The sequence below is a fragment of the Mya arenaria genome, chromosome 5 (assembly GCF_026914265.1).
Source record: "Mya arenaria isolate MELC-2E11 chromosome 5, ASM2691426v1".
NCBI classification, from domain to species: Eukaryota; Metazoa; Mollusca; class Bivalvia; order Myida; family Myidae; genus Mya; species Mya arenaria.
In genome coordinates this window covers 14,593,901-14,608,256 of record NC_069126.1, presented here as the reverse complement: position 1 = coordinate 14,608,256, position 14,356 = coordinate 14,593,901, and the positions used below count along the sequence as shown (strand labels likewise).

General features: G+C 43.1%; 1 protein-coding gene across 1 annotated transcript in view; it reads left to right on the top strand.

Annotated features, from left to right (window-relative positions):
* Nucleotides 1-14,356, top strand: part of LOC128234628 (uncharacterized) — a 71,039-nt gene that overhangs the window by 47,052 nt on the left and 9,631 nt on the right. The window contains exons 30-45 of the mRNA XM_052948983.1: nt 1,180-1,317; nt 1,619-1,818; nt 2,814-2,941; nt 3,545-3,670; nt 4,089-4,252; nt 4,694-4,854; nt 5,089-5,255; nt 6,083-6,229; nt 6,627-6,746; nt 7,609-7,731; nt 7,917-8,137; nt 9,077-9,181; nt 9,537-9,710; nt 13,176-13,352; nt 13,598-13,691; nt 13,865-13,954. Coding sequence (XP_052804943.1) covers nt 1,180-1,317; nt 1,619-1,818; nt 2,814-2,941; nt 3,545-3,670; nt 4,089-4,252; nt 4,694-4,854; nt 5,089-5,255; nt 6,083-6,229; nt 6,627-6,746; nt 7,609-7,731; nt 7,917-8,137; nt 9,077-9,181; nt 9,537-9,710; nt 13,176-13,352; nt 13,598-13,691; nt 13,865-13,954 — 2,335 coding nt within the window. The remainder of the gene's footprint in view (nt 1-1,179; nt 1,318-1,618; nt 1,819-2,813; nt 2,942-3,544; nt 3,671-4,088; nt 4,253-4,693; nt 4,855-5,088; nt 5,256-6,082; nt 6,230-6,626; nt 6,747-7,608; nt 7,732-7,916; nt 8,138-9,076; nt 9,182-9,536; nt 9,711-13,175; nt 13,353-13,597; nt 13,692-13,864; nt 13,955-14,356) is intronic.

Genomic DNA, 14,356 nt, shown 5'->3' with positions numbered 1-14,356 from the left:
TTGTACACGGCCTACAGTACTTCTGTTGAAAATCTCTCATAGGTTCGAAAAAACTACCTTTTGTACGAAATCGCTCCTATAGCATCTTATTTAAATGCCCTCCAGTACTACTGTTGAAAATCGCTCCTAAGTACGAAGAAGCTAAACTAGGAACGATATCGCTTCTTACATTAATGATGAAATGCCCTCCAGTACTACTGTTGAAAATCGCTCCTAAGTACGAAGAAGCTAAACTAGGAACGATATCGCTTCTTACATTAATGATGAAATGCTCTCCAGTACTACTGTTGAAAATCGCTCCTAAGTACGAAGAAGCTAAACTAGGAACGATATCGCTTCTTACATTAATGATGAAATGCTCTCCAGTACTACTGTTGAAAATCGCTCCTAAGTACGAAGAAGCTAAACTAGGAACGATATCGCTTCTTACATTAATGATGAAATGCTCTCCAGTACTACTGTTGAAAATCGCTCCTAAGTACGAAGAAGCTAAACTAGGAACGATATCGCTTCTTACATTAATGATGAAATGCTCTCCAGTACTACTGTTGAAAATCGCTCCTAAGTACGAAGAAGCTAAACTAGGAACGATATCGCTTCATACATTAATGATGAAATGCCCTCCAGTACTACTGTTCAAAATCGCTCCTAAGTACGAAGAAGCTAAACTAGGCACCTGACTCATGACACCTTTTGTTACTATTGAAAAACTCTCACAGGTACGAAATCGCCCAATTTTTTTTCAAATGGCCTTAGTATTACTGTTGAAAATATATCCACGATACGAGACCGCTCCTATGATAATTTATGGTATGGCCTACAGTTCTACTGTCGAAAATATTTCTTAGTCACGAAATCGCTCCTAAGATTATTGGTGAAATACCCCCAATCCAACTGTTTGAAACGCCGTCCTAGTTACGAAATCGCTCCTAAGATTATTGGTGAAATACCCCCAGTCCAACTGTTAAAAAGCCCTCCTAGTCACGAAATCGCTCCAAAGATTATTGGTGAAATACCCCCACTCCAACTGTTGAAAAGCCCTTCTAGTTACGAAATCGCTCCAAAGATTATTGTTTAAATACCCCCACTCCAACTGTTGAAAAGCCCTCCTAGTTACGAAATCGCTCCTAAGATTATTGGTGAAATGAACGTATCCCTGTATATCTTCTGTATATGTAGATTCCGATCAGGATACCGGAAGACACATCGGTACGGTATCGAGTAGAGCCCGGAAGTTACAAGGTGTCCCTCGTGTACGATGGCGCCACCCACATCCAGATACACACACTTGCAACAATATCCGGTTTTTGCCACCAGGTACCAGTGTAAATTGCACATTTTCGGCTCTATTTTTGAATCACACAGGAAGCGTAGCTAGAACGGATTCAATTCGTCAAAATATTCAAGAAAATGGTTTTACCATTAAACAAACACTTTAACTTCAAGTTCGTCTGGAAGGGGAAGCATCCAATTTGCGCATGTTAAATTTACGTGTATTCAGTCAGACGCATTAAAAAAAATAATCTTATAAACAGCAAATTGCTGTCGTGGCATTTAACACCAACCAAATAGAATCACTATATCTATTCTGTACTTCTACAAACTCCTTTATTTCCAGGGCATCCAGTACGTATGTTACAAATCCCCTCTCATCAATGGGAACAGTCCAGCCCAGAGTTACTACACCACCTACGGGGGAGCTTCCTCTCCAAGCTGGGGCGTGGCTGGGCACCCTGATGTTTCGGGATGCGCGTGCATGGCCACAGGCACCTGTCCACCAGGGCATAGTTGCCACTGCGATTCTATGGGGTCAATGACGTATGTTGAAATGATAGCTTTCTGATTTAAACATCAAATGCAAGGATAAAGTAAATATCCTGTGTCTTGCTAAACGTTCAGTTTTGCGTGAACGTTTACACGTACAATAGAAAGTAAAGAATAAACGATTTACTTGTTTTTATATAATTACACAGTGTGTGTAAACCACGTGATAAATTACGTCATACATACTTCGTCGGAAGGCAACACTTTGCTTCGAATGAAAACTTAAAACAAAGATAACTTTTCTTTTCCTCCACCATTTTATATTATTCTAAGGGCAGACTATATCGCTTAAAGAGACCCGCCTTCCTTTAATTACCGGAGTTTGAAGAAATAGTTTAATTATCTTTGTTTAAAGTATTTATCCGATGCAAAATATTGTCTTTCGACGAAGCATTTATGGCGCAACCTGGACCCGGACCTGGAGCCGTGGTTACAATTGACTGGTACATTAGTACGAAATATATACACACTGTAAATAAGACCAGTACATGCTCTCGTTTAGGCCAAAGCGAAAGATCTTTGTTTCCACTATAATCTCCAAAAAATAGGGTGGATAGGTACTAGGTAGGCATAATTTTTGTTTTTCTTTAATTATTTATTTTCCTTCAAAGAACTCAAATTATTTAGGAAATTACGAAAGAATACTCCACACTACGCTCAAAAATGGGTGTAGGGTCGAGAGAAAATACAGTCGAACCGCGTTGGCTCGAACTCGTTTGGCTCGAATCACTCGTTGGCTCGAACTTGATGTTAAGGGCCCATTTCTTTATACTGAAGGTAAAGATTCCCGCTTGGCTCTAATTTTCTGAGGCTCGATGTATTTTCTCCGGTCCCTTGGAGTTCGAGCCAACGGGGTTCGACTGTATACGGGTCGGTCGAGTTAATGGAAACATACACGTTGTTAACGCCTTATTTCTGATCAATGCAACATTTCCCTGCTAAAGACTGAAGACACGCTTAGAGTGACGTCAGTTGAAATTGTTTTCCAGTGTTGACTACGGACATGAAACTGATCGACAGGTCATGCCGATTGAGCAGCTGAACTTTGGTGGTCAGTTAAACGACTCCTCCGCGCTATTTGACGTCACAGACGTGAGGTGTGCGCCAAAACCGTTTGGTAAGATATTTAAAAGATGTCACAAAACCTTTTCTCCCAACCCAGATAAGTAGATCCAAATATTTGACCATGCTTGAAATCCTTATTTTGCCCACGGGCAAACCTGAAAGAGTACCCGTATGGAACTACTTTTTTCACTAAGCACAAAATAGTTCGAGCGAAATAAAACAAAACATTTCTACTATATTTTCTTTAACTGAGATGGGAGCAAAGAATCTATCATGTCCGCTCCTTTAAGATTCACTCCACCTCTCGCGCATGGGCTGATCTGCGGAAATTCGGTAAACTGCGTTTCCGCATAAAAAACCAACGCTCGGGTAGCGATGAACCTATCTTATACTCTCATCTTAGCCATGGGAATTACTTATAGTCCGCCTTGTTTCTTTTAGCATATGTTGTATCTGATATGGGCAGTAGGTTGGATAAAGCAAAGCCGCCTTAATGAGTATACAACATCATTTAAGCACCAAACGAAAAAACGTTTTAATTGAAAAGGGGAATAACACAGTTGTTTTGGGGGGGTTAATGCAACCAAAGTAAATGTCATATAAAGAAAAATCAAATACAAATTTAAGTATACATTTGTACGTATATTTTATCCAGATTTGCCAGAAGATTGTCAAGACGCTTACGAACGGGGGTCCCGTACAGGAGAACATCTCATCTGGCCCTCAACAGAAGTGGAACCATTCCTCGTTTACTGTGACATGGACATTCTCCCAGACGGAGGTAAGTTAGTCTTAATCATACATATTGACCTCTACTGAGCTGCCTGAGCACAAAATGCCGAGGTGTATGGGTGATGAATATTTGGGAGCGGCTCATCTGGCCGTCGGTGGAGCCCTAACCTTTCAGCAAACTGTGACATAGACGGACGATACTTTTTGTACTATTATGTATTTTTTTACAATGATGCCTAGGAAACTATATTTGCACTTAAAGCTAATGTACATGCTTTCAAAAGCAGGAACGTTCTCTCTACTTATTATATCGGACACCATAAATCTAACTAATTTAGAGCCAGCTAATTTAGTCCATTAATCTATGAATCAGTCAAACAGTACTATATTAATGTGCAAATTAACTTCTTATATGGTGTACGTTGTTTAATAAACACAAGATAAAGTTTCCCCCCAAATTCATTCAGGGGTCACCATTATCGGTCACGACCGTGAGAGCGGATCTCCGGTGACGTTTAACGTAACGGAGAAAGTGACGTACAAGGACGCCGACGATGAGCAGGTGGAAGCTGTGACGGACGTGTCAAACTTCTGCTACCAGCCGTTCAGATACGAGTGTCAAAACACACGGGTATGCTGTTGTTTTAGCTGCCTTTTTTCGGTGTCATAGTGTTAAAAAACTTTGATCTTGAACACAGCTCAAAAGGAAATTCCCATAAAACTTGGTACAGATGACTGATGAGAAAATGCACACGCGTATAGTAAGAATCATTACACTGGCTTTGATTTTGTTTGCATTATGCTTCTTGGTCGTCCATTATGTTTATTAGTTGTGGTTATTTTATTTTCTGTGCATTAATTTTCCGTTCTTTATATTTTTTTAATTTGCTATGAGGTTTCTTTATATTCAAAATCAGAGTAAATTGTTTAGCAGGTTTATCAATCAATCGTGAAAGCGTATACTTAACACTTAGTATCCTTTGTGGGAGGAAACCATAGCAGTGAAAGAAGAATTACAAATCTACTACAGAATTTATACATGAATTAAGATCTTGCGATCTCGACCCTTCAGCTGTTGAGCAGGGACGGGTACTTCACGTGGATAGGCGGACTTGATAACGCCCCACAGTCGTACGTGGGTAGCGGGAGGCCTTTTGCCCATGAGTGCAACTGTGGATTGGAGGGGCTGTGCGGCGGAAGTGAGGACAAGGAGACCCTCAAGGCCACGGGGAGGTAAGTTTGCAGTGAATTGATCTGAATAATACTCAGTTACATCCAATGAGATGAGTAAGGAAGATCGGACGTATGCCCAAAGTTCAACTTAGGATCTAGTTACGGTAAAGACAGTCAAAATTAGTTATCATGGCACCAGCATCAGTGATGAATTTGACGAAAGTAAAGATATGCGTTTATTTTATAGCGAATTAGAATTTTGATTATGTTATAGAAAGTTTACTTTTTATGTAGAGCGTGCAACTGTGACGCCGCTGACGACGTTTTACGGGCGGACGCGGGTGTCTTTAACAGCTCCGTGCGACTTCCGGTGCGCGAACTAACGTTCACAGATCCGGAACTCGCGGGGGCATATGGCTACTTGGTACTAGGGAGACTGTACTGCTCCAAGCAAGACTTTGGTGAGTCTGAATTTGTAACGGTAGTCAAGGAAAGTGAAAAGTATTAAAATGAAGTACGATCTACCTTTGTTGATAAACCGATTATCGGACAAATGAAGTGAACTTTTTTGGATTGTAGATTAAAGGGACTAGACACCAGATGATTCAATTGCATGAAAATGGTCAAAAACTTACATAAAATTGACATCGTTGTTTACAACGCATTGAATCTTATTTACTGGTCACATCGCTTGCGACACATGCATCTTTCGCAGTTTATGCGCATTTCTCGAATTTGAAATTTACTAGGGTTGTCTACCACGTAAATCCCAGTAAGTTTAAAAATAGCATCGGTATATTTATCTGTACTCATAAACATGTATAATTTAAACTGGGAAACCATTATGCGCGATTTTAAACGGGAAAACACATGAGACAGCAACAATATGACTGTTGCGTTAATTATTTAAAAGATGTAAATTGACTTATCTTCCGCTCCCACTAGCTCGCATTGAACATTCTAGGCTTGTTTTGAGGAAATATTGTTTGTGCCGATTTTTGGACCATCTGGAGTCTTGTCCCTTTAATACCCTTGAATTGTTATTATATGCTTAAACTAGCTTGACTTTGACTTGTGCAATATTTTTTTATAAATTATGTTCATTCACACATTCAACACATTCCTTATTAGACTCATCGATCCGTTAATAAAATAAATTACATGAACGTCGTTGCAACTCAAGTTAACGTTACTTTGACAACTAACAAGTACATGACGGTGTAGCGTAAATTCATTCATACATACAAGATACAAACTATTTAACTTTGTACGCGACTTCTTTTCGCAGACATTAATGAGTGTCGTAGCGAGTTCCACGACTGCCACGACCACGCTAGCTGTATCAATACACATGGCGCGTACGACTGCTACTGTAAGCCGGGTTGGAGAGGGTTGGGGCGTCCAGACGTCTGGGCGAACGGCAGAAACTGCTACGGTACACTGGAAAACACATTGTTGTGCTGGTGCAATTATTGTATTATTCCGTTGCAGCTCTGTTTCAATAATGTTCGATTGCACTTATATAGAGATACACACCTGTCTTCTGAGTCTTCAGTGCTTTGATTTTAAATAAAAATATAATATGATGTTAAAATAGGAGCTTAGCAACGCTAGAAATTTGTTGGTGGTAGTTTATCAGAGGTGTTCAAAGTAATCGATAAGAGTATACAATCAAGTGTTATAATTTCTTAACAAAATACAAGCCTTTATTTGGTCAACTGGATGTCTGAATGTTACCATCGTGTGGGTTTTAAGAGAAAAATATTAAACAAGTTTTTGATTTCAAAAATAAAAGATGAAATTAAATCCGTAAATTGTATCCCTGTATACAGACGATGACGAGTGTGCAATGAACCAATGCCCGTGGAGCGCTGACTGCGAAAACCTTCCCGGAACCTTTGAATGCACGTGTAAACCGGGCTTCCGGCAGCTTGGGCCACGCAAGTGCGAAGGTGTGTAGTTCAAATGCATACTCAAGGCCACATATAGAATATGTCACAGCTCAAGAATAAAACTCCCCTTAGATGCATATTAATACAACTTTAGTTTTCTGGAGCATGACTAAAGTTTAAAGTATTACGTCTTATGTGTATAATGAATATATTCAAATCGTATTCGCACATTGTCATTAAGGTGCACACAACTCACTTTCAAATTATGCACCACTCAATTGTAACCATGGCCACCCAGGTCCGGGGAATAGCGGGGACTTGGCCTTCGGTCCAGCCAAGCCCAGGTAAAATCCCCGCCCTGCGGAGATGAACTGCTGGTAAAATCCCAGCCAAAATGCCCCGCACCCCAAGGACCCTAGGTAAGGCCCATTCCCCGCTATTTTTGACGCGAAGACAAAACCATCGCATTCATCCGGCACTGCGGGGCCACCTGGAAGGTAAAAACACGGCCCATTTCCCGGCTATCCCAGGTATAACCCCGGACCTGGGATGTGGGGGGAGGGGCGTGGTTACACATGACTGGTGCATAATGCTGTTTAACACTGCTTCGTATTAGATTAATGGAGTATCCTGACAAAATTGAGAAGGCCTTAAAAAATCTTTTTTTTCCATGAACGTATCAAAATTGAACATGTTCACTCAAAAGAATGCACATTTTTAAGAAACAAAAACTCTTACAAAATCTACACTACTGCAAACAAGTGGCGGGTTGGGGGGGGGGGGGACAATATGGTCAGTTATGTTGGTGGAAACCTAAGTTTAAGGTAAATCGGAAATGTTACACTTTCTCGTCAGTCAGCCTTAAATATCAGCCTCTTTGTATCATGTTTGTAGAAAATCTAATTCATATTTCCTCCTGCAGACATCGACGAGTGTGCGGAAGGGACGCACGAGTGTCACGCCAACGCACGCTGTTTCAACCTGGCCGGAAGTTACGACTGCAGATGTGACCGGAACTTCCGAGGAGACGGATTTACGTGCGAACGTAAGCTATTGATGCATGCAGTTTGTGTATATTACATTCAAACCTGATTGAACGGTCACCTGCTTTAAAGGGTCACCTGCCTTATCAGGCCACTTTATATTGTCACTTTTGTGATATTTTAATCGAAAGTTAAAGTAAAAAAAAAACATAAACTAAATAATTTCTACAATAGCATCTGTTTGTAGCCCTTGCGTTGTGCACGTGTTTTGGTGACCCTCACTGTATCACATACGACACGCGGCTTATTACGTACCAAGGCACGTGTCAATACGTAATGGCTCGTGACACGTGTGATGATTACGATACCACGCCCAGTTTTGAAGTTCTTGTCACGTTTGAAACACGGGGGAAAGTGAAAGGGCCCGCGTCGTGGGTAAAGGAAGTTACGTTCAACATTTATGACTACGTAAGTGTTTAATTGTGTGTGTTTTGGGGCATTTTGTTAAACATTTCCGTTCAAAGAAATATCGTAAGGCTTAAGATTTCTAATTTTCCAGGCGTATCCTCGTTTTGGGCGTGAACTTTACTTCAATAAAACTATCGTAAGGACATTTTCTGCATATTCTCTGTACGTCACTTTTCGGAACCAGCGTAATGTTTGCGACGAAGAATATCTTATTGAAAAAGAGCCCTGAATGTTTTGTTATTTAAAAACAATGTACGAGTCGTATCGATCAAAATAAGTTTTAGGCATTCGGAGCTCTCCATTTTTCTCGAAACAACCTCAGATGTATGCCGGTACATCCGTTAAAGTAGTTCGTAATTTCTAAATTATATCATTAATGAAATGAAGTGTTTTTGCTGGTATTTGTTGATCTAAGTTTAAATTAATTGCCAGTGAAGTGTATTATTGCAAACATAATTAAGATTCCTAAGAGTTAAGTCATTAAGTTAAACTGCTAAATTAAATTACTACGCGATCTTCTTGAAGCAAACTTAAACATATTGATTTCTGAGTATGAAAACCGTCTAAATACATACGAGGTTGTTTTCGATAAAAATGGTCGAGGAGTTCCGAATGAAGTTTTAGGTTAAGGAATCGGAGAAAAATGGCCCTTTATCAAATTAGATTATACTAAAATATTTTAAGCTCGTTTGCGAAAGCTAGTAGCCTATTTAATCTCTCTCTAGCCCATTTCCTGTACTCACAGAAACCAGTCCCGGTGTCCATTTTGACAGGCTTTGATGGGGGTCGAACCGAATACCTCGTGGTGGAGAGGCGGAAACCGCCACTACTAGAATATTCTCTCCCTTTGTTATATACTTCTTTCTGAGAATTAATATTATACTTACGTCTCGGAGTAGAATAATGCTTAAACATGAAGTCGGCTAATTTATCTTTTAGTCCATTTTGCTCCTGGCGGGCGGTGAGGTGAGAATCAATGGACGGACTGTGAACTTGCCGTACAGACAACTGAAAGTGAACATCGCTAAATATGGGAAATATGTCGTATGTATACATGCTTCAAATAGGCTTAGCATACATGATATAGGCACATTTTGTTTTATAAACCTTTTTGAATGTTAATGACATTATAGTGTAGGCCTTTTTCAGTACAATATTTAATGTTAACAGCAAAAGTTGAATAAACTTTCTTATAAAAAAAATAAACAACATCGATTTTTTGAAAGGAAAAAAACAATAACATTTATTTTCAATCGTGGAATAACCTAAAGAAGAATGTTTACCGTTGCTGTCAGATGATCATGGTCTATTTAGCTCCTGTTTTGGAGTTTTGGCGAAATTATGTCACAAAGATGCGACAAAGTTTAATTTCGACTTATAACGTTATCTTTCCAAAAAGGTCGTATACACCGATATCGGTGTTGAAGTGAGTTGGAACGGCCAGGCTGCCGTGGAGGTCCACACACCCGGAACGTTCGCCAACACCACGTGCGGTTTGTGTGGAAACTACAACGGAGACCCCGCCGACGACCTGACCGTAGGGCCGCAGTGTCCCGACGACGAGGGGAAACAGGTAGGACAGCCGTTATTTATCTAACCTGACCGTGGGGCCGCAATGTCCCGACGCCGAGGGGGGAAACAGGTAGGTCAGTCCTAATTTATCTGACCTGGACATGGGGCCGTTGTGTCCCATTGATGAATGGAAACAGGTAGGACAGCCCTAATTTATCTGAGCTGGACATGGGGCCGTTTTGTCTCATCGATTAATGGAAACGGGTAGGACAGCCCTAATTTATCTGACCTGGACATGGGTCCGTTGTGTCCCATCGATGAATGGAAACGGTTAGGACAGCCATAATTTATCTGACCTGGACGAGGGGTCGTTGTGTCCCATCGATGAATGGAAACAGGTAGGACAGCCCAAATTTATCTGACCTCGACGTGGGACCGCAGTGTCCCGACGACGAGGGGGAAAACAGGTAGGACGGCCCTTATTTATCTGACCTCGACGTTGCGCCGTAGTGTTCCATCGATGAATAGAAACAGGTAGGACAACCCTAATTTATCTGACCTGGACATGAGGCCGCAGTGTCCCGACGACGAGGGGGATACAGGTGGGACAGCCCTAATCTATCTGACCTGGACGTGGGGTTGTTGTGTCCCGTCGATGAATGGAAACAAGTAGGACAGCCCTAATTTATCTGACCTCGACGTGGGACCGCAGTGTCCCGACAACGAGGGGGGGAACAGGTAGGACAGCCGTTATTTATCTGACCTCGACGTGGCGCCGTAGTGTTCCATCGATGAATGGAAACAGGTAGGACAACCCTAATTTATCTGACCTGGACGTGGGGTTGTTATGTCCCGTCGATGAATGGAAACAAGTAGGACAGCCCTAATTTATCTGACCTCGACGTGGGACCGCAGTGTCCCGACAACGAGGGGGGGAACAGGTAGGACAGCCCTTATTTATCTGACCTCGACGTGGCGCCGTAGTGTTCCATCGATGAATGGAAACAGGTAGGACAACCCTAATTTATCTGACCTGGACATGGGGCCGCAGTGTCCCGACGACGAGGGGGATACAGGTGGGACAGCCCTAATTTATCTGACCTGGACGTGGGGTTGTTGTGTCCCGTCGATGAATGGAAACAGGTAGGACAGCCCAAATTAACCTGAACTGGACATGGGGGCGTAGTGTCCCATCGATGAATGGAAACAGGTAGGACAACCCTAATTTATCTGACCTCGACGTGGGGTTGTTGTGTCCCGTCGATGAATGGAAACAGGTAGGACAGCCCTAATTAACCTGAACTGGACATGGGGGCGTAGTGTCCCATCGATGAATGGAAACAAGTAGGACAGCCCAAATTTATCTGACCTCGACGTGGGACCGCAGTGTCCCGACAACGAGGGGGGGGGAACAGGTAGGACGGCCCTAATTTATCTGACCTCGACGTTGCGCCGTAGTGTTCCATCGATGAATAGAAACAGGCAGGACAACCCTAATTTATCTGACCTCGACGTGGGGTTGTTGTGTCCCGTCGATGAATGGAAACAGGTAGGACAGCCCTAATTAACCTGAGCTGGACATGGGGGCGTAGTGTCCCATCGATGAATGGAAACAGGTAGGACAGCCCAAATTTATCTGTCCTCGACGTGGGACCGCAGTGTCCCGACGACGAGGGGGAAAACAGGTAGGACAGACCTAATTTATCTGACCTCGACGTGGGGTTGTTGTGTCCCATCGATGAATGGAAACAGGTAGGACAACCCTAATTTATCTGACCTCGACGTGGGGTTGTTGTGTCCCGTCGATGAATGGAAACAGGTAGGACAGCCCTAATTAACCTGAGCTGGACATGGGGGCGTAGTGTCCCATCGATGAATGGAAACAGGTAGGACAGCCCAAATTTATCTGACCTCGACGTGGGACCGCAGTGTCCCGACGACGAGGGGGGAAACAGGTAGGACTGCCCTTATTTATCTGACCTCGACGTTGCGCCGTAGTGTTCCATCGATGAATAGAAACAGGTAGGACAACCCTAATTTATCTGACCTGGACAAGGGGCCGCAGTGTCCCGACGACGAGGGGGATACAGGTGGGACAGCCCTAATCTATCTGACCTGGACGTGGGGTTGTTGTGTCCCGTCGATGAAGGGAAACAGGTAGGACAGCCCTAATTTATCTGACCTCGACGTGGGACCGCAGTGTTCCGACAACGAGGGGGGGGGGAAAGGTAGGACAGCCGTTATTTATCTGACCTCGACGTGGCGCCGTAGTGTTCCATCGATGAATGGAAACAGGTAGGACAACCCTAATTTATCTGACCTGGACGTGGGGTTGTTGTGTCCCGTCGATGAATGGAAACAAGTAGGACAGCCCTAATTTATCTGACCTCGACGTGGGACCGCAGTGTCCCGACAACGAGGGGGGGGGAACAGGTAGGACGGCCCTAATTTATCTGACCTCGACGTGGCGCCGTAGTGTTCCATCGATGAATGGAAACAGGTAGGACAACCCTAATTTATCTGACCTGGACATGGGGCCGCAGTGTCCCGACGACGAGGGGGATACAGGTGGGACAGCCCTAATTTATCTGACCTGGACGTGGGGTTGTTGTGTCCCGTCGATGAATGGAAACAGGTAGGACAGCCCAAATTAACCTGAGCTGGACATGGGGGCGTAGTGTTCCATCGATGAATGGAAACAGGTGGGACAGCCCTAATTAACCTGAGCTGGACATGGGGGCGTAGTGTCCCATCGATGAATGGAAACAAGTAGGACAGCCCTAATCTATCTGACCTGGACGTGGGGTTGTTGTGTCCCGTCGATGAATGGAAACAGGTAGGACAGTCCTAATCTATCTGACCTGGACGTGGGGGCGTAGTGTCCCATCATCGATGAATGGAAACAGGTAGGACAGCCCTAACTTATCTTACCTGAACGTGGGGCCGTTGTGTTCCACTTACGAAGTGACACAGGTTGGACAGCCGTGATTTATTTTACCTGCCGTGGGGCCGCAGTGTCCCATCGACGAAGGGACCCAGTTAGGATAGCCGTTATCTATCTGAACTGACTGTGGGCCGCACTATCCCGATGGCGAGGGGAAACAGGTAGGACAGCCATAATTTATCTGACCTAACCGTGGGGCTGCAGTCTCCCGCCGACTAAGGGGCACATGCAGGACAGCAAGTATTTGTTCTGTACATATTCTTGGTACTACTATTAAAATATTACAACAGGATATCTTTTGTACATTCGCCATCTCCACCTGTGGGTTGTTAGGAAACTAGTGTCAAACTAAAAAGGCGACCCTCCCGACGTACATAGCAAAGGGCCGTCCCCCCCCCCCCCCCCCAGAAATGAGTTCACCAAGAGTCTGGTAAATTATAAGAAATGCTATTTGAGAACTGAGATATTTTTTGTCCGGACGCCAAAAGACAAGTTCGATATGCTGTATTTGCAAGTTATCATTTATGTCACAAAGTCATAGTTTGAAATGACAGTTGTTTACACGTCCATTTACACAAACAGGCCGAAAATGTGAACAGATTCGGCAACTCGTGGGTAGTTCCTGCATGGGTGGCGGAGAATCCCGAGTGCGCTTCAGACTGTTCCGCTCCTCCCGACCCCGGCCTTTGTAATGGCACTAACCTAGAGCAGGCCAAATTCACGTGCGACAAGATTTGGGACACTAACGGGCCTTTTCAGGTTGGTAGATACCATACGTACTTTTATCACTGGCATCTTGGAATACAAAATTTAACTTATATATCATAGTCGCAGTTGATAAGATGAAGTTGTATAAGGTTGTAAAAAAGTCAATCCTTATTCTTTCCGTAATCCATTTAAGAGAGTTGCCTAAAACAAATTGAAAACGCGTAACAAAAACATTCTGAACCTAGCATTATACTTCATTAAACAATATAGAGATTACTCTTTGATGATTATTTCAGGAATGTATATCTGGTATGGACGAAACGGCAATTGAGATGTACTATACATCCTGTCTGTATGACATGTGTCAAGTCGATGGCGACATTGAAGGTGGTAAGTCACTAGCATGTAACACGAAATTCTAATGATCAGAGTTTCGTTAACATTTAAAAGCTTTCTCGATGTTCTTAAATTGAGACAGAGAATATGAGATTCATTGATATGCGTCTGTTTAAAGCATTTACTTTTTATAATCATATCAAATATCCTTTTTGATCCTGTTTCAGCATTTTGTAACGCGGCGGAAACGCTGGTTGACACATGCTTGCGCGTCTACAAATCGCCAGTGAAAAGTTTCCGGAGCAAGGGTTTCTGCGGTGAGTTATGATGATTGCAGAATTGTAGTTGTAGCCATAGTAGTTGTAGTAGTAGCAGAAGTAGCAGCAGCATCAGCAGCAACAGCAGCAGCAGTAACAGAAGTAGAAGCAGAAAACAGCGTGACTGCGCTACCCCCCCCCCCGTTTTCTCTTACAAATACACACACACGAACACGCACACGCACACACATCTGTGTGACGCAGCTGCAATGCATGTGGACAACTGCATGCTGAGTGTTTAAGCCTTGACGTGTCACATATTTTTATCAGTTCTTCATCAGCAGAGTTTCCATACAACTCGTTTTCACCCTCTCAGTATTTTGAGATAAAAATCGGCAATGATTTCAAGCATAAGGGAATTACAGCTGTACGCTACATATCGCTACAATCGACTGCGATAAC